Raw genomic sequence first — 26,251 nt, forward strand, 5'->3', positions numbered from 1 at the left:
AAGGAGAAGCCACAATGAGACGGTAGGAGGGGCGCAATCACAGTAAAATCAAATCCCATAACTGCTGGGTGGGTGACTCACAGACTGGAGAACACTTATACCACAGAAGTCCACCCACTGGAGTGAAGGTTCTGAGCCCCACGGCAGGCTTCCCAACCTGGGGGTCCGGCAACAGGAGGAGGAATTCCTAGAGAATCAGACATTGAAGCATAGTGGAAATTGATTGCAGGACTTCGACAGGACTGGGGGAAACAGAGACTCCATGCTTGGAGGGCACACACACAAAGTAGTGTGCGCATCGGGACACAGGGGAAGGAGCAGTGACCCCAGGAGAGACTGAACCAGACCTACCCGCTAGTGTTGGAGAGTCTCCTGCAGAGGTGGGGGGGGGGGGGGGCTGTGGCTCACCGTAGGGACAAGGACACTGGCAGCAGAAGTTCTGGGAAGTATTCCTTGGCGTGAGCCCTCCCAGAGTCTGTCATTAGCCCCACCAAAGAGCCCAGGTAGGCTCCAGTGTTGGGTTTCCTCAGGCTAAACAACCAACAGAGAGGGAACCCAGCTCCACCCATCAACATTCAAGTGGATTAAAGTTTTACTGAGCTCTGCCCAACAGAGCAACAGTCAGCTCTACCCACTACCAGTCCCTCCCATCAAGCCTCTTAGATAGCTCATCCACCAGAGGGCAGACAGCAGAAGCAAGAAGAACTACAATCCTGCAGCCTGTGGAACAAAAACCACATTCACAGACAGACAGACAAGATGAAAAGGCAGAGGGCTATGTAACAGATGAAGGAACAAGATAAAACCCCAGAAAAACAATGTAATGAAGTGGAGATAGGCAACCTTCCAGAAAAAGAATTCAGAATAATGATAGTGAAGATGATCCAGGACCTCGGAAAAATAATGGAGGCAAAGATCGAGAAGATGCAAGAAATGTTTAACAAAGACCTAGAAGAATTAAAGAACAAACAAACAGAGATGAACAATACAATAACTGAAATAAAAAATACACTAGAAGGAATCCATAGCAGAATAACTGAGGCAGAAGAACGGATAAGTGATCTGGAAGACAGAATGGTGGAATTCACTGCTGCAGAACAGAGTAAAGAAAAAAGAAGGAAAAGAAATTAAGACAGCCTATGAGACTTCTGGCACAACATTAAACACAACCACATTCACATTATAGGGGTCCCAGAAGGAGAAGAGAGAGAGAAAGGACCAGGGAAAATATTTGAAGAGATTATAGTTGAAAACTTCCCTAACATGGGAAAGGAAATAGCCACCCAAGTCCAGGAAGCACAGAGAGCCCCATACAGGATAAACCCAAGGAGAAACACGCCAAGACACATAGTAATCAAATTTGCAAAAAGTAAAGAAAAAGAAAAATTATTGAAAGCAGCAAGGGAAAAATGAAAAATAATATATAAGGGAACTCCCATAAGGTTAACAGCTGATTTCTCAGCAGAAGCTCTACAAGCCAGAAGGGAGTGGCATGATAAACTTAAAGTGATAAAAGGGAAGAACCTACAACCAAGATTACTCTACCCAGCAAGGATCTCATTCAGATTTGATGGAGAAATCAAAAGCTTTACAGAGAAGCAAAAGCTAAGAGAGGGGCTTCCCTGGTGGTGCAGTGGTTGAGAATCTGCCTGCTAATGCAGGGGACACGGGTTCGAGCCCTGGTCTGGGAGGATCCCACATGCCGCAGAGCAACTGGGCCCATGAGCCACAACTACTGAGCCTGCATGTCTGGAGCCTGTGCCCCGCAATGGGAGGGGCCGCGATAGTGAAAGGCCCACGCACCGCGATGAAGAGCGGCCCCCGCACCACGATGAAGAGTGGCCCCCACTTGCCACAACTGGAGAAAGCCCTCACACGAAAACCAAGAGACCCAACACAGTCATAAAAAAATAAATAAAATAAATAAAGTAAAAAAAAAAAAAAAAAAAAAAACCTCTCCCTCCACCTTCCCCCAGCTCATCTTTAAAAAAAAAAAAAAAAAAAAAAAAAAGCTAAGAGAATTCAGCACCACCAAACCAGCTCTACAACAAATGCTAAAGGAAATTCTCTAAGTGGGAAACACAAGAGAAGGAAAGGACCTACAAAAACAAACCCAAAACAATTAAGAAAATAGTCATAGGAACATAAATATCGATAATTACCTTAAACGTGAATGGATTAAATGCTCCAACCAAAAGACACAGGCTTGCTGAATGGATACAAAAACAAGACCCATCTATATGCTGTCTACAAGAGACCCACTTCAGACCTAGGGACACATACAGACTGAAAGTGAGGGGATGGAAAAAGATATTCCATGCAAATGGAAATCAAAAGAAAGCTGGAGTAGCTATACTCATATCAGATAAAATAGACTTGAAAATAAAGAATGTTACAAGAGACAAGGAAGGACACTACATAATGATGAAGGGATCAATCTAAGAAGAAGATATAACAATTATAAATATATATGCAACCAACGTAGGAGCACCTCAATACATAAGGCAACTGCTAACAGCTATAAAAGAGGAAATCGACAGTAACATAGTAATAGTGGGGGACTTTAACACCTCACTTACGCCAATGGACAGATCATCCAAAATGAAAATAAATAAGGAAACAGAAGCTTTAAATGACACAATAGACCAGATAGATTTAATTGATATTTATAGGGCATTCCATCCAAAAACAGCAGATTACACTTTCTTCTCAAGTGCGCACGGAACATTCTCCAGGATAGATCACATCTTGGGTCACAAATCAAGCCTCAGTAAATTTAAGAAAATTGAAATCATATCAAGCATCTTTTCTGACCACAAGGCTATGAGATTAGAAATGAATTACAGGGAAAAAAATCATAAAAAAAACAAATACATGGAGGCTAAACACGTTTAGTATGTTACTAAATAACCAAGAGATCACTGAAGAATTCGAAGAGGAAATCAAAAAATACCTAGAGACAAATGACAATGAAAACACGATGATCCAAAACCTATGGGATACAGCAAAAGCAGTTCTAAGAGGGAAGTTTATAGCTATACAAGCCTACCTCAAGAAACAAGAAAAATCTCAAGTACAATCTAACCTTACACCTAAAGGAACTAGAGAAAGAAGAAAAAACAAAACCCAAAGTTAACAGAAGGAAAGAAATCATAAAGACCAGAGCAGAAATAAATCAATATTGTGAAAATAACTATACTACCCAAAGCAATCTACAGGTTCAATGCAATCACTATCAAATTACCAATGGCATTTTTTACAGAACTAGAACAAAAAATCTTAAAATTTGTATGGAGACACAAAAGACCCCGAATAGCCAAAGCAGTCTTGAGGCAAAAAAACGGAGCTGGAGGAATCAGACTCCCTGACTTCAGACTATACTACAAAGCTACAGTAATCAAGACAATATGGTACTGGCACAAAAACAGAAACATAGATCAATGGAACCAGATAGAAAGCCCAGAGATCAACCCACACACCTACGGTCAACTAATCTATGACAAAGGAGGCAAAGATATACAATGGAGAAAAGACAGTCTCTTCAATAAGTGGTGCTGGGAAAACTGGGCAGCTACATGTAAAAGAATGAAATTAGAACACTCCCTAACACCATACACGAAAATAAACTCAAAATGGATTTGAAACCTAAATGTAAGACCGGACACTATAAAACTCTTAGAGGAAAACATAGGAAGAACACTCTTTGACATAAATCACAGCAAGATCTTTTTTGATCCACCTCCTAGAGTAATGGAAATAAAAACAAAAATAAACAAATGGGACCTAATGAAACTTCAAAGCTTTTGCACAGCAAAGGAAACCATAAACAAGATGAAAAGACAACCCTCAGAATGGGAGAAAATATTTGCAAACAAATCAATGGACAAAGGATTAATCTCCAAAATATATAAACAGCTCATGCAGCTCAATATTAAAGAAACAAACAACCTAATCCAAAAATGGGCAGAAGACCTAAATAGACATTTCTCCAAAGAAGACATAGAGGTGGCCAAGAAGCACATGAAAAGATGCTCAACATCACTAATTATTAGAGAAATGCAAGTCAAAACTACAATGAGGTATCACCTCACACCAGTTAGAATGGGCATCATCAGAAAATCTACAAACAACAAATGCTGGAGAGGGTGTGGAGAAAAGGGAACCATCTTGCACTGTTGGTGGGAATGTAAATTGATATAACCACTATGGAGAACAGTATAGAGGTTCCTTAAAAAACTAAAAATAGAATTACCATATGATCCAGCAATCCCACTACTGGGCATATACCCAGAGAAAACCATAATTCAAAAGACACATGCACCCCAATGTTCACTGCAGCACTATTTACAATAGCCAGGTCATGGAAGCAACCTAAATGCCCATCGACAGGCGAATGGATAAAAAAGTTGTGGTACATATATACACTGGAATATTACTCAGCCATAAAAAGGAACGAAATTGAGTCATTTGTTGAGACGTGGATGGATCTAGAGACTGTCATACAGAGTGAAGTAAGTCAGAAAGAGAAAAACAAATATTGTATATTAACGCATGTATGTGGAACCTAGAAAAATGGTACAGGTGAACCGGTTTGCAGGGCAGAAGTTGAGACACAGATGTAGAGAACAAATGTATGGACACCAAGGGGGGAAAACCGTGGTGTGGTGGGGATGGTGGTGTGCTGAATTGGGCGATTGGGATTGACATGTATACACCGATGTGTATAAAATTGATGACTAATAAGTACCTGCAGTATAAAAAACCAAACAAAAAAAAAACAACTAATACTAAACTTTCTTTGGGTTATTTGTATGGAAATATGTTAATATAATTGTTTCAGACATTACATGAAAATTTTAAAAATCTTATATGTTCTGGTATAATGTTAGAAATCATAATTCTAGTTATTACTTTAAAATATGTATCTCAGAAATAACTAAATTTCCTTGTCAATTGCATTATTATGAACTTTCATCAAATCTTTAACCATGGTCATTTTTAAGTCTTTTGTTATTTACAGACAGTTCTGGGTGTACTCTGATGCTTTTGCAAATATGTTCCTATAAAAGGGTTTCATCTTCAAGGAATTCATGGAAAGACTCTGACAAGTACCAGTTTCTGGTAACTGTACTGCTGAACTGAATGAATAAGCATTTTCAGAACTCTAATGGAAAACTGATGAATTCATAAAAGTGCTAACAAAAGATCAAGATGAAAAAAAAATTAATTACATGGGACTGAGTCAAGTGATGAGGATAATTATAATTTTTGTGACTTTCTGTTTGAATTAAAAAAAATAAAATTCCCACAAGGACTCAGAGGCAAAACATATACAAATCAATTTTCACTGCAAAGTAAAGGAGCTGTTACAGTGGAGGATTACTGGACTGGATGTCAATATTATGACATAGTATGAGTGTGTTTCGTGTTTGGTAGTTGCAATCATTGTTGCTTTTGTTGTGGTCATCCATTTACAATGCTTGGTGTCAGTTTATTTACCTCTTGTAAAAATAAAATTCAGTGTGTGTGTGTGAAAAAAAAAAAAAGATCCAGCTAGTATATCAATCCATATAGATCAAAGTAATCAACTCATCAATGAGAGAAAAATGTCAAGAGAAAGAACATATCATGTTAGATAAGCTATATCAGTAAGGGAAAAAAACATGGTAGTGGATTCTTTTCTGGACTATATAAATATTAAGGAGCTACTGGTAAATGCCAGGTACTATTGGGAGGAGTGGATTCAGCGTTAAACAAGACAGGCAATGTCCCTGCCCTTATGAAACTTCTATTTTAGTTGGCTTGGGTGTAGAAGTAAGTATGGGTCAAAGTGTCTATTCTTGAACATAAAACATACAGTATTCTGCATTTTATGTTTTACTTACTTGATCTAGAGGCTCATTAGTAAGAAACCATAAACCTTATTCAGGAGGCATGTTTCTTCTCAGTATGAATTACCCAAGAGTTACTATTTAGCTTCTCCTGATAATTCTGGCTCACTTTAACATAATTTCATATACATCTCTTATTTAAATTCAAATTATAATGTTATTTTCAGTAATCTTTATAATTTGTTAAAATACTATTTAATATTAGCCATTTTTCTAATGTAATACCATTTTTTTCTACTAGCTATTGGAAATTGCTTCAAGTATTTCTTTTCCTTTAGGAACAATTCTAGTTGTAAAACAATACTATTTTTGGTTAAGTGGAGAACATTGCAGAAAAATATATCTTAAAATCAAATAAAATAACAAATCATGTGCTAAATTTTAATCTATATAAGAAGCTAGGAAGTTGTTGCCTGATAACATTTTTGGCAATTACCAGTATAGTTCACACACATGAAATGAAGTTCAGGAAAACATTATGAAATTCATTAATCAGTGATTGAAACATTGCTCCCCTCCTCATTAATTCTATCATGTCACCCTGCCTTAATGAAAATTGGGCTATGCATATTGGCATGATTACTGTATATATTCTCTGCATCAGATATAAGACAATTTTTAAATGTAATAAAACCCCTAAAATCAGGATAAATCTTACAATCAATGTTTTCAACCGTGTTGCAGTTGCAGTGGAGTTTACATTGCTATGTGTGGATTTTATCATAGTTTCATATTGTCCTTTCTTTGATTGAGTTATATGCAGTATTAGCACAACATGTGGTGAGTTACCAATAAGAATATTTTCAAAAAGCTTTTACTATGATTTGGTATTGTAGCAAATGTTATTTTGTATATGGAAAGCCAAGGAAAGAAAGAAAGAGTATAACTTTGATATTAATGAAAAAAAATTTGTACTTGCATTGCCTTCAATTCCATACTCTCTTCTAAATTAAAAACCAAATGCTTTATGAAATCAAAAGAAGGAATATACTCACACGTACATGAAGCTGTATCATTGAGACAAATGCAAAAAGACTATCAAACCTAAGAAAGGGAAGTGAAGACAGAAGAAATTCAAACGAGAGGCTGGTGTGACTGATGAATGGGTCACACCACTAGTAAGGAAGGAATGTGGTTTTTATTTGTTTTTAATTAGCATCATAAGTTTTGTTTGTTTTTTCTTTCTTAGTGGTATGTAAAATAATAATGTGTTTTAAAATCATTCATCTTGAATTCAATGAAATGTAGATTATATACTCCAGTGAAGAAATGAGAGGAAAAAAATTATAGGGAAGTAAAGAACTGATTTTATTATAATCTTCAGTTTTGACTGATTAATCACTAAATTTGCCATCCATTCATCTTCTACTAGGAACCCAAAGGATAGGTAATAAAATAACTGTTTGACAACTAAATTGTCTAAAAACTAACATAATTATATTAGCTTGTGGAAATTTAATTCCAGCTTTGAGAAAGACGTGGCTAGGTATATGCACTGAAAATTCCCTCTGGGGAAGTGATCTCAAGAGCTTCAGAAGGAGTTAACGTCAACTAGCAGCATGATGAAAAAATTATTTCCCTCTGGACCATTGCAACCAAATACAAATTGTGTGTATATATATATATATATATATATATATATATGCAAAAATATATTTTTATATTTTGAATCAAAGGGATCTTTCCTAGGTTTGTCTATATAGAATTAAATATATATTTAAATGTAGACTTTTAGAACTGGAAGATAATTGAATAAATGTTAGAGTTTCTTCAAGATCTAATTTTTATCTTCTATTTTTCTCATCTCTTTCAATAGGCTCATAATGAAGCCCAGAGAAATTAACTTCTTCATCAAAGTTCACCCAGTTTGATAGCAGCACAGACAAGATTAGAGTCTTTGGCCCAAGGTTCAGTGTTCTTTCCATTATGCCAAATTATCCCATCATATATTAGGTACATAAGTAGGATAATGAGTGTAGCAGATGCTGTGGTGTGCTCCCAAGTTCTCTCCTCCCCCACCGCAATCACACACACACACACACACTCACACACACACACACACATCTTCACAACTAAAACCTTCATTTTCCCAGTTGGTAAAAAAGTTGGCAGCTGATAGCATTCAAGTAAGTTCCTTTACAAAAAAAAAAAAAAAAGTCTATTCATTCATGGTTACACCCCCTTCCCAGATATTTGTTGAATAACTTGTTGATATGAGTATAAGGCTCCCAACCACTTGCCTAATTTGGGGACAACTCTGAGGGATCATCCCAGCTTCAGCTTTCCCTGTGTGATTATCTGCGATAGATAGTTCAATTGCATAGAGTTTAACTTCTCCCTCTGCCAGACACTGCTTTCTTCATTACCCCATGGGTGTTGACTTGAGAATACACTCTAGTAAACTTTGTTTATTGTCTCAGATATTTGTCTCAGAATCTGTTCTAGGGAACCAAACCATAAAAATAAATGTAAAATTACTCAAGTATTCTGGAGTAAATTACTTTGCTTTTTTAAGTTGAGATAGAAGTATTCAAAGTGGTTTAACTTCTAAAGGATGAAGCAAGCATCTATCAGAGAAACTTCTAGGTGTATTCACTTTATTTTATTACTATACTTACTGTTGCTCATCAAGATAACTATTCCTCAGGTATAATATTAGGCATTTTATACACAGTAGTTCATTAAGTCTTAACTATAACCCTGTATGTAGATACAGGTATGAATGTAAATCTTCCTTTCCCAGATGAGGAAATTGGAGATTTGGGAAGGGTAAGTAACTTGCCATGGTCACTTAGCTAGAAATTGTCTGATTCTGGTTGATTCTCTCACTAGACCTCAAGCTGCCTAAATGCAAGAGCTGGTTCTCTTATGAACAATACTATTTCCTATCACATAATATATCACCTTGCTCTCAGTAGAGGTCAATAAATATTTATCAAATCAGCAAAGGAACCTTTATTTGTCTGACCCCAAATCCATGCCATTAGCCCCATGTGCTATGCAATCACCCATGTATACTATGAGCCCTAGACTTAATGGTGAACATCACAAAGAACTAAAAAAAAAAAAAAAAAAGAAAAGTCTAAGATGTTAAAAGCAAACTATGCTGAACAAACAGGAATGGGCGATTTAAATATGCATTTTTTTAAAAAAAATAGATCATTTCATTTTGTTTCTTTTTATAGTAGATGCATATGTACCTTGTAGGATCAGATGTTATACCAGAGAACACTGAGTCTGCCTGTGGGATTGAGTCATTTGATCCCTTTCAATATGTCTTATTAAAACTGTATATTCAATTTAATGTAATATCCCAGGAGGGTTAAAATGATCGCATAAAGAAAATGATGAACATTTCCCCAAATCTAACGTTAAAGTAACAGAAATGAAGTTTCCACTCATCTCCTCAGCTTTTCTAGGCAGCATGTATATAAATAGAATAGAAAGGTTTATTATCATGATGAATTTACCAATGGCTCTTTTGTTCTGAAACAAATTTTTTTCTCAGAGTATTTTATACCCATGATGTTTCTGACATTTGGATGTGATATTAGGCACAGTGTTTGAGGATCTTTCAATAACTGATTCAACAGTTAAGTAAGCATCTTATAGAAGTAAAGTCACAAAGATGAAAAGAAAATAAAATCTCACATTTCTAAGTAGGTCCAAATAGCTAGCTTATTTCTTTTACTCCCAAGAAAGTCCCTGAAACACCTTCTGTAAGTCATACAATGCTTCTTTCATACAAACAGGTAACCAGCCTTACTATCTCTACCGCAAATCAAGGGAAGAGTTAAAATGGCAAATTAGAAGTAATGGAGACGGTCTGATATAAGTAAGCACAAATTAAAAACTAGAATGACAGCTTACTACAGACATTAAGACAATTTAAAGAAAGAAAGAAAAGACATGGTTAGCAAAACATCTCAATCTGAAGTCACTGAGTATAAAGACACTAAAGATATCCCCTAATAGAACTTAGTTTTACAGAAGATTGGGGATATTCATCTCAGTAATGATAATCTTGAAGCCTCAATTTAAGTTACAGTATGGTTCTGCATGTACTTTATTTTAGAAGAATGTGATACATTTTAGAAATATTCCCATGGGAATACTGGGAGGAAGAATGAATCGGTGGTTAATCAAGCAGACTGTCTATCTTACACTGTCTGTAGAGTACAAACTCACTGTGCTTCTGTTTTCTAGTCTGTGTAATGGGACTAATAGAAGCTACCTCAAGAGACTCTTGTGAGGGATAAGTAAGGGCATTAGAAAAATGCTTGGCATATAATACATACTCAATAAATATATTATCTCAAGCAGATAAGCTATTTTTCAGCAAATATTTATCAAATGCTTAATATGTACCAGAGAATCGGGTCAGGAGGTTTAGATTGGAGATAGGAGAAGTAGACGACTTGATGTTGCCTATTTGCAGTACATCAGCAAGGACTTGATTTAAAGGTGTATGAGGAAAAAGAGAAAGCAAAGGTGATTTATAGATGTTGGCCTGATAGTGGTACCATTCGTGAGAAGGAGGGTATTTGGGGAAGAATAGGTTGCAGAGTCAAAATCAAGTTTGTTTTTTTGGTTTTGTTTTATGTCAGATTAGGAATGTTAATTAGTCAAAGTGATGATGCCGGATAAGTAAATTAGGGCTCAAAGTAGAGACCAGGTTTGGAGAAATGGTTTTCTAGGGAACAAACAATGAAAAGTTGGGCATTTAAAAACTATGCCATTTAGATGTCAGGTACACAGAAATTTTCATTGGCCCTTCAGCACATTTTGTACTAGCCTACTGCCATGTGCTCTATTCTCCTCTCTCTTACCTCTTTCTCTTCCCTTTTTTCCTCCTTCTTTGTAACAACAATAAATCCTTTGTTTTTTGCCACCAGAGCAATAAGCCAACTAGTTAGTTTCTATCTCAATGTATTTTTCTAAACCAAGCCAGTGCTCTCTTCAAGAGGAATTCTGGTACCAGTTTGTAATCTTTGCTTCCTCCGCAACATGATTCAATAAGCTATGTCTTGCTCCTGTCATTAGAGTATAAACTTTTTGTGAGAAAGCAGATGGGCCTATACTCATAGACCTGGTTTTGATTAATAAAGTTCATCCAAAAGTCTAAATGCTGAAATTTCTTTTAAGTGCCCTATTGTTCTCTGTAGGTCACTGGAGTGACTTCTTTTTTAGTTCCTTAAATTTCTAGGTTACCACTTTGCTGACACAAATCATGATATTGATCATTCTAAAACTCTCTGAGCATACACTCAAGTAAATATGGCATATTAAATCCAACAAAAATGTATAGATTCATATATAGATGTTCATTACTTATTAAAATAACATGTATTCTCAGAGAAAATTATAGAATGCAAACTTAGGAAATTAGATAAACACATTTCAAAATGCCTTTTAATTCAACTCTGAAAAGAAATGAGCTATCAAGCCATGAAAAGACATCAAGAAACCTGAAATGCATATTACTAAGTGAAAGAGGCCAACCTGAAAATACTACATACTGTATGAGTCCAACTCTATGACACTCTGAAAAGGCAAAACTATGGAGACAGTAGTTGCCAGTGGTGGGGAGAGGAGGGGAGAGATGGGTAGGCAGAACACAGGGGATTTTTAGGGTAGTGAAAATACTCTGTATGACGATATAATAATGGATAAATGTCATTATTAAGTGTGTCCAAACCCATAGAATGTAGAACTCCAAGAGTGAACCCTAAGGTAAGCTGTGGACTTTGGGTGATTATGATGTGTCAGCATAGGTTCATCCCGGGTAAAAAGTAACACCATTCTGTCGAGTAATGTTGCTAATGAGGGAGGCTATGAATGTGTGGAGGCAGAAGGTCTACGAGAAATTTCTGTACCTTCCTCTCAATTTTGTTGCCAACTTAAAACTGCTCTTTAAAAAAGTATTTTAATAAATGCCTTTTAGAGTAAATTATTCATTTAACCACTCTTTCCAGTAGAATTGCACTGGGAAATACAATCTCATGGAAAAGAGAAAATTCTATTGATATTTTTTAAGCCTTGTTGAAAACTTACGGTCTTGGACACAAATGCGAAAGCAACGCTCTGGTGTGTGTGCTATGAACATATTTTTTAAAGACCTCTTTTCTTTTCCATGTCTTTACCTCAGGCTACATATCGAAATCGAATTGTGAGCCAAAGTCTCAGCACAAGGGACAGAAAAGCAATGCATACTCCCACCGAGGACCGTTTTAGATACTCAGCAGCGGACCAGACAAGCCCCTACAAAAGCAAGACCTGTCAGCTCTCCGGTCTATGTTTAAGCAATTTTTTGAAGGACAAGGAACTAGTGGAAGTTATCAAACACTCCAGAGGAACTTATGAAACCCTCACGTCAGAGGTCACCCAGAATTTACGGGCCACTGTAGGACAGAACTCTCTGAAACCAATAGCTAAGACCGAAGGGCTTTCCACATTCTCAGAGAAACCAAAGGACCAAGCTGCTGTGGCCCGACAGCATTCAACCTTTACAGGCAGGTTTGGACAACCGCCAAGAGGGCCAATCTCTTTACACATGTACAGCAGAAAGAATGTTTTCCTCCATCACAATTTACACACAACTGAGCTGCAGGCTCTAGGCCAGCAGGATGGGTAATTAAATCACCCTATTCCTGTCTCTGGGTAGGATAAGACGGTTAGTGTTTCTCGTGCATAGCTCATGTTTAAATTTTCATGTATTTTTTTATTACTTTTTATTTTTAGTTATAAACAAAGAATTTTACTTTTTTTTTTTTTTTAAGAATGAGGGTTCAAGCATGTTAATTGAATTAGGTTTAATAGCTTTTGGAGACTTTATTATATATATGTATAATAAATGAGACCATCTTGCTGGTTTATATACAGGCCATAATTTATTTATCTTTTATCTTTATCAGTCACTGATATGCATTGAAGTTTCAGAAGGTAATATCAAATAGCACTCTGTTCACTTAATGGTGTTACTGTGAAAATAGATGTGCAGAATAAATAGATAAAGGGATTGTAAGGAATTTTAAATTACATAGTTAATAGAAAGAGAAAAGAGGGGTTTTAAAGTCTTGTATTTGGTGGTGTATTTATTTGAAGAATGAAGCTTGCTTGCATATAACCTAGAGATGGCGTTTGTCTCTCTATTACATACAGTCAAGCTTATCTTGCCACACGATTAAGGGGGAAAATGGTATTTCTTTTATCCTCTAAGTGTTTAGTTCACACTAGTTCACAAAGGATTTCAGACTGAGTAATTGCTAGCCAAATAGAGAATGACAGCTCTGATCATCGAAAAATTTTGCTTTTAGTTTTTGCTATTGATGTTGAAGTACTATGACATAACACAGTGAGGTGGTAATGTTGCCTGAATTTTGTCAAATGATGCGTAAAGCATGACATGCTACACTCTTTGAGTCACTGCCATGGTTATATCACCGTATTTTTTAAAAATTTGAGGAATAGAACATTCTAAGAAAGTTACTTTACTTCACTTTCCTTATATTTTTAAATTTTTCACTTCTTTTTTTAATGTGTGTCCAATTTTGCTTCATATACATTAACCCATACCAATTACTCTACATGATGAATTGAGGAAGAGAAAGTCAGTCTCTTGGTAGCCCAGTTTACACTATTTTGACTTTTCAGTCATCTAGATTTAGAGGAAAAAGTAAAATATATGTAAACTTTGGCAATTTGATCTCAGAAATAAATCTCTAACAGGAATACTTAACTCGTTTGATGGCAAATATTTCTCTTTAACACACAAGGCCTAATATGTTTTATACATAAGTGCACGTGAGCGAAATAATTCCTTTATGTTTAATGAATAATAGAGCTGTATGCAGCCATAGAAATAAATAAATAATTTAAAAATGACCAGTAGGAATCCGGGCTGCAGTTTTCTTATACAAAGATAAAAGCTAATAACTGAATCCATATTAGGCATACTCCATGCAAATTGAAATTGTCATACCTACTGCATGATCTGTTTCCCTTGTGCTCTCTGACAGAATCCATGAAATGAATAAAGGGAAACTGAGATAGCAGTTTTAGCATGGCATCTGACTAACCTGCTTAAATTAAAGCTATGTGTGAAATGCATCTCCTAAAGCAAAAGTGCATTTGAGCTCTATGCTTTGGGGAAAAGCCATTAGATATCCCCCCCACTAGCTTTAACTATTAAACTTTAACCACTTTTCAAACTTTGATTAGAATTGATAAGAGTAAAGAGTTTAGTGGATATGCTGGATTTGTAATTTCGGTTTTCCAAAGGAAAACACATGTGCATCAAGACAAATGTTTGCCAAATGTTTTCTTTTTTTGTGTGTTTGTAATTCTGCCAAAAGAGAATAATGCACACTGCAATTTGCTTGGCTTAATGAGACTGCTCTCTAAAATTCCCACTATACTTTAGAAGTTAACAATATTCATGCAGACATTTTGGGCTGGATGGTGTTTAAGAAATGATAGAAAAATTATGATTATTAATTGTGGAATTCAGCTTCATTTGTCCTAAAAGTTGGTGTGTGTTACTAGAGTATTTGAAGTCTGTAAATAAATCAGAACGGTAAAATAATCAAGGATTTTTTCCCAGGATATGGAAGAACTATGTATCACAAATAATGTTTTTGATTTGGACTTTTGGAGCTTATAGTTTTGCTTTTCTGGAAGATAGACTTTTGAATTATACTTTGTAAAAAATAATCTATTTAAGAAAATCTGTCATTTAATAGACATTTTAAGAGATGTTTTAAATGCTAGTATTTTCTTGAAAAATGTTTTTTAAAGCTGAAACATTCAAAAAGAAAACCTGGGTTAAACAGTTCAATTTTAAAAGGAGGGGTATTTTTTGGAAATATCATCTTAAAGCTGTTTTGTATCAGTATTTTCAGCATTGTTATAATATTATTTGTAATACTAAGTGTAACTCAGGCCTGGAGAAGGTGTAAGCCCACTATGCTAATATACATCAGTAACTGTAAAACAGGGGTTCTTTGTAAGTTCCTCTTGTGTATATAGAGTACTCATGTGGGCATTCTTTCAGCAAATTGATTTCTTTGTACTAAAATCTCTAGTTTTCTAAGACAGTTCCATGTATAAAAATGATTTATACATTTCTCCAAGGCGGTACATATCCAAAGACATGACACCAGGGGGAAAAAGTGCTTGTTTTTCTGATGGAAGCAGTTGTCTTTTCTTTCCCTTCCTGTTTCTTCTGTGCATGTGTATGTGTAGCTAAGCCTAAGTAACTCTGTAAAATTTCTGCTGCAAATCTTCTTTTCTGAATTTAGAACGTGTTTTAAAGGACACTTAAGAAGAGATATTCCTTAAGGAAAAGCTGTTTCCACCTGAAATAAACTGTTCTCATTTTTGTAATTATTGGAACATGCAACTGTATTTCTATGAAGTCATTGATTTTTTTTCAAATAATTTTATATGCTAACAGAGTCACAGCAAAATTATTCTCTCTCCAAACTATTTTTTTCTTCTTTGGAGCACCATAGTCCTTGTGCAAATGACACCATGAAACTGTAGCTGCAGTGCTAAAGGTGTGAATCTACCAATATCAATATGCTCAGGGTAAGGACCTAGGGCCACATATCAGTCAAGTTGTTTTTGTTATTTATTGATTGAGATATAAATAAACTAGCCAGCCACTAGTCAACAATAAACATTTGTAGACATGCCCACACTTACTTAAAATGCTTACCAAGATTTTCTTAATCAATGTGGGTTTATGACCTGTGTTTTACACCTTGTATTTCCCAAGATTTCAACCTAGCCTATTGTCATTAATTTTCTGAGTGTTACTGAATTCAAAGTAATTAATTGAATTCAAAGAAAATTTCACATTTTGTTTTGTTTACCTTGTGTGTGTTTAACAGAGATAACACTTCCACTAAAAAGAGTTAATATTTTCTTTTTATTATCATGTATTTAAGGATAAGGTAAATGATCAAGATAAATGATCATATTCCACTAGTCCTCCAAGACCTTTCTTAGTAACTTAGTTGCTGATGGAATAGTAGGAGTTTATTGAATGGTGACATTCATTATCGCCTTTCTCATTATTAAGAAGTAGTAAGTAACCCACTATAGTGGGTAACTTGGAATACTGGCTATAGTCTTATAGTCTAAATTTTGTTCTACTTTTCCACTTTTAGAACTTTATATTCCAAATACCTATAGAAGTAGGAAGTGCTTCAAAACAGCACTTACAACTCCATTAAACCACCTGTAGATCAACGTGGAAAAAGAAAGGGGGATGCCTGTAGAGGTGCTGTCTGTGATTGCCATTCTTATCCCTGAATCACATTCCCCACAGCCGGAGGCTTTTCCCTGGTGATACATCCATTTAAATATAGTACTGATTCATTTATTCTAAGGATTTTGATTGCATTCTGGAACTTGACTCTATTTAGGCTTTATTATCAAATCCTTTTTATATATTTTCTTTTTTTACCCCAAGAAATAATTCAATCACACATAATATTTCTTTGGTAATTTACTCCTCCTGGAATTTAAACTCTTTTTTCTAGTTCTTTTTCCACGTGCTAATTTTGTCATGCCAACACTAGACTATATCTATACACATGGCAGGGATGATAGAAAATATAAACTAGTTGGGTTCTTACAAAAAGTTGAATTGCACTGTAGTGTAAGAGCAAACAGCCAACTATCAACCAACTAAACAAAGAAGCCCTCTTCTCTAACAATATACATTAGCATTGCCAAATTTTTATTCTTCAAATCTCAATCTGTGCCAAGTTCTTTCACCAACAGAACCACAAACATATCCACCAACTATTTATTGACAATAAATTTGCTCTTGCTCAGAACCCACTTGCTCAGTACCAAGTAGTGTAGCCCCAAAATATGTCAGAGATCTCATTTTCCAGGTGTGTTATCTGTGGAAAAGAATGAAGGCAGTTCACCCTATTTCAGATCTGAAATTTTTCCCGTAGAAATTAAGACAATGAAAATTCTTACTAATACAAAGTGGGTTTCATCTACCTAACTAATCTAGAATGGGGGATATCATGGTTCCTTTTAGAGAACTTTCAATCTAGCCCCATTAACTTCACCACTTTAACCTAAACATACTTTTCCTCTTGAACATAAAATTCAAGAAAAAGAGCCTTCCACATCTTATCCTTTCCAAACATTACCTCATTGCTTTGGTAAGCTCAGGTTGCTGTTACAAAATACCATAGAGTGGATGGCTTAAACAATAGACGATTATTTTCCACAGCTCTATAAGCTGAAAGTCTAAGATAAAGGTGCCAGCTGATTCAGTTCCTGGTTTAGGTAGCTTTGTTCTTCTCACTGTTTTCTCACATGGCAGAGAATGAACAAGCTGTGGTCTTATAAGGTTGCTAATCCCATCATGGGGCCCCTCCCTCATCTAAACCTAATTACTTTCCAAAATCCCCACCTCCATGTTCCATCACATTGGGGTTAGGGCTTCAACATATGTTTTGGGGGAACACAAATGTCCAGTCCATAGCATTTATTTTCATCCTAGTAAGTTTGCTATTGTTTTACTCATTTCATAGATGAGATCAGAAAGGTTAGGTAATTTGCCAGGGACACACAGCATGTATGTTTAACTAAACTGGATTTCATATCCCTTGATCTTTCCATTTATACTATGCTTATCTCCAGAGTTAGGCTTCCTCCCAAGGAGGCAGAGTGATTCAAGCAAATATGTGCTGTCTCAGTTTGCTATACTCCTCTTAAAATTCTATTGCTATTGCTAGGAAAGAAAATCTGAGCAATGATCTATTTTAGCAAACCAGAAAACTACTCATTCCAAAGCTTTTCTTAGAACAATTATTGATGTTTAGATCAATAAATATAGAATCCTGAGAGGAAAGCACTTACTATATTTCAAGGTTACTTCTAGAAAGTCTGACACCCTAATTTTCTTTCCTTGAAGGCAATTGGGAAAAATAGGAATAATTGCATGCTGTATTTTTTAAAGTAGAGAGCCAATGAAGTGTCTAGCATAAGGAAAACATACAATAAATGAAAAATAACCTAGTTATCAGATTATCTTACTATTTCTTTCCTTCATTTCCTGAGGATATTGATATAAACATCACTGAATTTGATATGTTTATGTTGCCTTATATACATTTTAAAAAAAGATAATTACAAAATTAGGTATTTGTATCTAGGGACAAAAATTACAACTGATTTAAAGTTCCTTAAATATTCGGAAGGAACTGAAATTAAATGGGAAATAGAAATTTATTTGCTCTAAATTTTTTTTTTTCACACACACACTGTATTTTATTTTTACAAGAGATAAATAGACTGACACCAAGCATTGTAAATGGATGACCACAACAAAAGCAACAATGATTGCAACTACCAAACACGAAACACACTCATACTATGTCATAATATTGACATTCAGTCCAGTAATCCTCCACTGTAACATATTTGCTCTAAATTTTTAAATACATTTTATTTTGTAGTTAATCATATATACCTAAATAATGTCTAAGTAAGATACAATCCCACCATGAATTGTCTCTTCCAAAGTCTTGTTTTCAGGAATGCAAGCGAACTGGAATATTAACTTACCTAGATCCTATTTTTAAGGGAAAAAGGACTATTCAATATATTCTAATATATTTGGGTCTGAGATTATTAACATTTGTAATAATATTTTCTATTCTCTAAAACTAATGATTTAGTGAGACAGATAATAAACAGCAAATTACTCTAGAAATTACAATTTTTAGTAATATTGAATGCCATAGTATAAGTTCTTTCAAGGCTTTTAATTCCCCAAAGAACAGTGATTTTATTTAATGGAAATTTCACTATTTGACTAGTATTCTGAGAAAAGATTGATACACTTAAGCATGATGATTAGAAAAATATGCATAATCCCTCTGCAAAATAAATTTTAAAACAACAAATATGTTGTGTGGTACTTGACTGCTTTTATTATGACATTAATTTGTTCTGAACCTGTCTTAGTGATAAAATCGGTTTACACATGTGTTCACACTGAGCATAAAGCAGTGTGATTTATTTCTAGGTTCTTGAAGTTGTGCTCATTGGGAAGAGGCAAATCAGCCACTTACTTCATCAGCCAGTTGACTTCTATTTCCACATCCTTTGCCACCATGCTTTTTTCTTCATTTCTGATACACGGTAATAAAGTACAATATCTCAGAGACCACTGGGGGAATATGATGCTATCATTTCTTTTTAATCCATGTGTGGACTCTCTTATTCTGAACTATATTCTTTATCTTCATTTTTTACAACTGGGCAGAATTCAAAATATATCTTAGAATATTTTGACTTTATAATTCATGAAACTGTTTATTCTATGTTTTGTAACAATACAAAAAATACAAAATTATTCTAAATTTTCTCTCTCTCTCTCTCTCTCTCACACACACACACACACACACACACCGTTTTCTAAAATGGCTGAAAGATGGATGATTCAGAATCGCTACGCAAGAATTTGAAGCAGTGCATGAATATGTACCCATTTGGCATCCATAACAGCCAGTAGGGAAGAACATACACTTAAAATGCTGCTGCAATGCCTTAAAAGCATACCTTTAACGTTTTATGTTTAAACTCATCAGATATTCTCTATAGCCTCACAACTTCAGAGTAAATTGTGCTCCTCTGGTGTATGCTTTATATAATGTGATCTCAAAAAGCTGAAATAAACCAGTATGATACATTTTATAATTTATTTGTAATATGACCTTATGGTTTAAGATTCAATCCATTTTCCTGACCACAGGAAGAGTTTCTCTTTGATTCTGAACTCTATTTTCTATGAAGAATGTCAAGAAGCACTGTATTTTTTAGTTAAATTATGAAGGTACTATATTTTAGGGGTTGTTTTGAAAACTTTATGAGAACGTGTAACCTCCACTTCTAAATTCTGTTGGTAATCATTTACAAACCCTTTGGTTATGATTAAAATCAATCAGCACTTTCTTGTGGATGAATTATACAGATATTTCTCTTTAAAATTTCAATTGTAAAACAGTCATTTAAAAATATTTAAAATGGAATATTGAGGTATATAGTGTTTATACATTTTTTTCAAATAGTCTCATTTTAATCTTACTTTAAATGGCTCTTACATATCTCATTCCATTTTACACTTATTTCTCTAATATAAAAAATGCTTTGACATTTGTAGAGATATTATCAATAGACCAGGCATTACAGCATTAAATGTACGGAAGTGACACAGTAAATATCATGGTTTAAGGACAATTTGAAAATCAAATCACATTTCAGAAGATGACCATGAAAGTAGAACCAACCTTTACACAGAAAGTTAATTTAATTATAATTTAGCCAAGTGAGCACTTGATTTAGTCTCATTTGTAAGGTTTTCCCCATACCCTTAATTTCACAAGAGGAGAGAGAATTGCTTCACTTAAAAGCATTACTTATAATACACTGGTAATCATATGACCAAAAAGATAATAATGATGATGCTAGAAGATGCTTTTGCACGTTGTGATTCATTGTTAGGGTTTGGGTTAATTTTGTTTATTTTTCATTTCACAGATTCTTATACATGAAAACGGAAATATTTAAGTAAAGTTAACTTTTAGTTAGAAACCATGTTGAAGGTATTTTTTCTTATGCCAGTTTGGACTCTACATTATTATTTTCTATAAAAGGAGAGCTGGACAGAAGGAGGGATATACGTGTAAACTCGGTCTTGAAATCTGGTGAACAGTGAAATATAACCACATCCTGGAAATTCACCTATACGGCTGACATTAACGAGTCTAAACTGGATACATTAGGTCAGAGGCTGATAAGAGTTTTATCTTTACACACAGAACAGATGGCTCAAAAGTATGTCCTGGGGACTTCCCTGGTGGCACAGTGGTTAAGAATCTGCCTGTCAATACAGGGGACACAGGTTCAATCCCTAGTCTGGGAAGATCCCACATGCCGTGGAGCAACTAAGCCCGTGCACCACAACTACTGAGCCTGTGCTCTAGAGCCCGCAAGCCACAACTACTGAGCCCACGCACCACAACTACTGAAGCCCACGCGCCTAGAGCCCGTGCTCCGCAACAAGAGAAGCCACTGCAATGAGAAGCCTGCTCACCTCAATGAAGAGTAGCCCCCATGCACAGCAACGAAGACCCAACGCAGACAAAAATAAATAAATTTATTTTAAAAAAAGTGTGCCCTGATAGCTTTTAGATCCAAGTATCACTTGAGTAAATTTGATAAAACTGTAGCACTATCTCACCAGCCATAATCACTGTTTTGTATTTAAATTCTAAAATAAGAATATTTATTGGTAAAGAAAACATGGCTAATATGCAGAAACTTCTATGTTGCTAAAAACTGAATTTAAAGATTTTAAACAGTGTACTGAAGGACTGTCTTGTGTGTGGAAACTAAAATGAAGAGCCAGTATTTATAACTGCCTAAGAATATATATTGGCTAATGAGATTATATTATTACATGTTGTTGAAATTAAAGTAATAGTTTAATATCTACCTGAATTATAACAGAAAGTCAGAAAGACAATAAAAAGAATTAGTAGAACACAAGAAGTTGATGCAGAATATTTGAAGATCAACTTAAACAACCCAACATCTGATTATTCAGTGAGTGTTACATCAACCTCTACTTTCAGAAATAAGGGTTGAATGTAGAGGTTTCCAGAGGAATCTTTCATAGTGAAGTCCAGGAACCGATACAGTCATTCACATCAACTCATTCACATGACAGATAAGCCTATTACATGAATCAGGACAATCATGCTATTACATTAAACATAAAATTGGAGTCACTGGAAACATGCAATTTGGTTTTGTTCCAAAGATGATTATATTCATCTTTCAAAGGAGAGTGTACAAATACTTCTTAGAAAGGAATTAATCACATTATTAGCAATAGGTTCAAATATTTATAGTCCTTGAACTGTTCAACAGCAGGAGGTGATCAAACACTTTCCCAGTATACCTAATGATAGTATATTATGATGAACAGAAAACACTGCCTCTTATGAGTATTGGTTATGGAGTATTGATACTATGCTTAGCTGACAATCAGAGATGGCAGAAAAACGTCACTGCTTAACATTTGAGAAGTATATCATACAGAGGACAGGAACAAATACAAATGGCCAAAGTCTTTGCTATTTTGTTTTTGTTATATTGTAAAGAGTCAGGGTGTTCCAATTCTCTCTCTCCAATAATTCCTTAATGAGATAGCAGCCTTATAAATTACCTCCTGTTAAGCTTTCTCTTGACATGTGCATGAAACCCTTAAATCCTAGATTAGTAATAATAGACCCTCAATTTTCCACTGAAATTTTTAATGTTAAAAGACCTCCTCCATGCTTTGGGGCAGGTAAAATAAAAATTGAGGGCTTCCCTGGTGGCGCAGTGGTTGAGAATCTGCCTGCCAATGCAGGGGACACGGGTTCGAGCCCTGGTCTGGGAAGATCCCACATGCCGCGGAGCAACTGGGCCCGTGAGCCACAATTACTGAGCCTGCGCGTCTGGAGCCTGTGCTCCGCAACAAGAGAGGCCGCGATAGTGAGAGGCCCGCGCACCACGATGAAGAGTGGCCCCCGCTTGCCGCAACTAGAGAAAGCCGTCGCACAGAAACGAAGACCCAACACAGCCAAAAATAAATAAACTAATTAATTTTAAAAAATTGAATATAAGATTTAAAATTAATAGGGTTGCAGTCACTCAGAAAAACTTACCAACACTTTAGAGAATTTTCCTTTTTTAATTTTTATTAAGGACAATTTTAGTATTCCGGAATGAAGCCGTTCTGTTAATGTACTACAGTACACGCATAACCAGCTATATTCATGCATATGCAGATCACCGATATGTATCGTTCCCTACCATCTGCCAAATTGTGTGCTCTGCAGTTAGGCCATAAAGACAAAATTATAATTTGCCTATACTCAGGGGTTTAGATTATGTTTCATTTATTCACAGAGAAATAGTGGTTAGGGGCTCCGTCTAGTGACCTGAGATGGATTCTTATTAATTTTAATAATGCCTAACAATTACTGAGTGTTGTCCTATATATATAGGCAAGCACTATATTAATTGGTTAACATAAAATATAAATAAACATAAATTTAAATAGTAAAAAAAACAAAATAAAAACATGGATTTTCTTATTTAATCCTCACAACAAGCCTTGGTAAATATTCATATTATTATTCCTATTTTTTACCTTTGAAAACAATAATGATTATGGATTTGTCCCGTCACATAGCCAGTGAGAGGCCTAGATGGCTGCTATAACAGACAGTGCTGTTCTATATAAACACAGAAAAGAGCAAAATTATTTCTACCAGAATTATTAAGAAAGGTTTCTAAATAATCTGAGCAGTTGCCTTATATGTGAAACAGAGTTTGAGATAGAAAAATAGAACCATTTTAAATTATCCTAGTGTTACCATACCTGCATAGCAAAGGGAAAAAGGCCATTGAATACAGACTTTGGAGTGAGAAAGCAGTAACTCTGAACCTTGGCTGCATAGCTTACTTGTTAAACAGACTTGGCAAAATTATCTAATTCTGTAAATCTTAAATTTTCTCATATGTGAAAATGTGGCTAATAATTCCTACCACAAAAGGTTACTTTAAAGACTAAATTAGATAATATATATGAGAAAATCTATCACAATAGCTCACATTTATCATTTAAAAACTTTCTAATTAATTTTATCTACTGTAGTTGTCCTACAGAATCTCTGTGAGTTCTTGGGCCATTAGAAAAGCACATGACTTAGGCAAGTCACACAAAGCAGACTTAAAAGGCACCTATTTTCTTAATATTTGGAATATCATCACTATGAATAAGTGTGCAAGCTTTTCATGATATTCACAAACCAACTCTTAGAAATAATTCCCAAGATAATTGCTTAAGATGTGGTGCACGGGAGTGCTAGGAGGAAGGGGTTAGCACTAGTCACTGGACCAATTCACTTATAAATAAACCTCACAGCTTAGTATTGAAAAGGTACAAATTTCTACCAATCTTGCAAAGAATAGTAAATTCTAAAAGTATATAATCTAGAAATTTGAAAAAAATCCAAAGCTACCAAGGACTGTTAAGGTTATTATAAATCTGCTTCCAAATTAAGGACAATATAGACCCATTTTACTTATGAACAGGAAGAAAAAAGAAAATTTTAGATCCATTTTACTTATGAACATGGAAGAAAAATTCCAAATAAAATATTAGACAATTGAACCAACATTAAACAAAATATATCAACCATGAAGGGTTCATATCAAGAATGCAAAGATACATTTTCAACATCAGAAAAAATCAATGTAACCCATCATAAAAGATTAGAGGAGGAAAAAATCACATAATTATGTCAATAATTAGTGTCTAAGAAAGCTCTTGATGATGATTAACCCATCTTTATGATAAAAAACATAGCTGACTAAAATTGAAGGAAACTTCCTTAAATAAAATATAATTGACAGATTATCTGTTTCAGCTGCAACTTATAAAGATCTTGGAAATTACGATTCCAATCCTTACAACAAGGAAAAGCTAAACAATCTGAAAATCAATGATATTTCTTGGATCCAGGTCAAGAGAACTAGGTTGCAAGGCAAACGGCAACCCTGAAAGATGAAAACGGTCAAATCCAGAAAATCACAGCCAATATCAGTTTACCTGGAGCAGACACTGCTAGAGAGATAAGCCAACACAAATACTTAAATTGTAATTTTAATGAATTGTTGGAGTTTGAGTGTGGATTAGCTTAAGTATAAGAAACTCATAGGAACACAGTCTTGGGAGGACCTCACACTTTTCATGAATTTTACATCCAAGAAATCTACCAAGTTCTTACGATAAAGATCCAAGAATGATCTCCTCCTGGCTCAGGCTGGGGAAAAGAAGGATCATCATTGAAAAATATGCCCAGAGCATTCTCACTAACAAAGTCTATTCTGCAGGAAAAAGTACTGGCAATTTGTACCATCTGAGGGGAGGGTATTTCTCCTACTCTAGTCCCCTCTAGCTTTCCTGTCTTACTTAAGGGGTAGGGAGAAGCTAAGAAATTCTTGTGAAGGTAACAGCCCAGGAACAAAGGACAGATTTCAGCTTTCCCTCTCCTACAACTTACCACTGCACCTACAGGGCCCCAATATAACTGTGAATTACAGCTGAAATCGCTACAAAGTATAAACTCTCTGAAGAGAATTACTTACAGGAGCCAAAGTCAACAAATGAGACAAAAGCAAGGACACTAGAGGAATTTGAAGCCTCTGGCATATATTGCTACAGAAAATAATAAATATAGGCCAATATTAGCCATAGTAACATAAAACCTCATACTATTTATCTCAATTCTTATTACTCAATACACCCTGTTTGGTGGCTTAGTCAGTTTGGGCTGCTATAACAAAACTCCATAATCTAGGTAGTTTATTGACAACAGAAATTTATTTCTTACAGTTCTGGAGGCTGGATGTCTGAGATCATGATGCCAGCATAGTCAGGTTCTGGCGAGAATCCTCTTTCTGTTTGCATATGGCTGACTTATTGTATCCTCACATGGTCAAAGAGTAAGGAAGCTTTCCAGGGGTCTCTTTTATAATGGTGCTAATCCCATTCATGAGGGCTTCTTCACCCTCATAACTTAATTATCTCCCAAAGAACCCTCTCCTTTCCTAATACCATCACATTTGGGATTAAAAATTCAATAAATGAATTGGGGGAGGGCGCAAACATTCAGTCCACAGTATCTGGCTTTCAACAAAAAAATCATAAGGCATGCTAAAGGGAAGGAAAAGAAAACAGTCTTTTTTTGAAGAGACAAAGCAGCATCAGAAAGAGACTCAGATATAATATAGGCTTCAAAATAATAATCAGAAACGCAATTTAAAGTAACTACAATTAATATCTTAAGGGCACTAATGGGATAAGTAGACAACCTTCAAAAACAGATGGATAATGTGAACAGAGGTATGGAAACTCCAATAAAAGATTCAAAGTGAAATGCTAAAGTATCAAAAACATTGGAATGACATCGTCAAGATGGTGACATAAGTTGTTACTGACTTTGCTCCCCCTCACCAGAACCACAACTAACAACTATTCATGGACAGGACAACACCGAGAGAATCCTAGAGCTTAGGAGTGAGGCTGAGGCACCTCCCGCACCACAGAGACCAAGATGGACTACATTAAAGGGTAAGAGGAAGAGCTACGTGCCAACCACAGTGCCCCTCCCCCAGGCTGGCACAGCACCATGCCGCGAGGCCTTGCCTGAGCCGATGTTTCCTCCAATATTTACCAAGTGAGAAGAGAGAGCCCAGGGATG

At 35.4% G+C, this 26,251-nt stretch overlaps 1 protein-coding gene across 4 annotated transcripts in view; it reads left to right on the top strand.

Annotated features, from left to right (window-relative positions):
- CCSER1 (coiled-coil serine rich protein 1) overlaps positions 1-16,467 on the top strand; it is a 1,297,084-nt gene extending 1,280,617 nt beyond the window's left edge. For all 4 annotated transcript variants that reach the window (XM_082391649.1, XM_082391651.1, XM_082391652.1 and 1 more), the window contains one exon: positions 12,040-16,467. In XM_082391649.1, coding sequence (XP_082247775.1) covers positions 12,040-12,525 — 486 coding nt within the window. In that variant the 3' untranslated portion in view covers positions 12,526-16,467. The remainder of the gene's footprint in view (positions 1-12,039) is intronic.
- Positions 16,468-26,251: the final 9,784 nt, after the last annotated feature.

Source organism: Balaenoptera borealis (assembly GCF_965194805.1).
Source record: "Balaenoptera borealis genome assembly, chromosome: 4".
In the NCBI taxonomy this organism is placed as follows: Eukaryota; Metazoa; Chordata; class Mammalia; order Artiodactyla; family Balaenopteridae; genus Balaenoptera; species Balaenoptera borealis.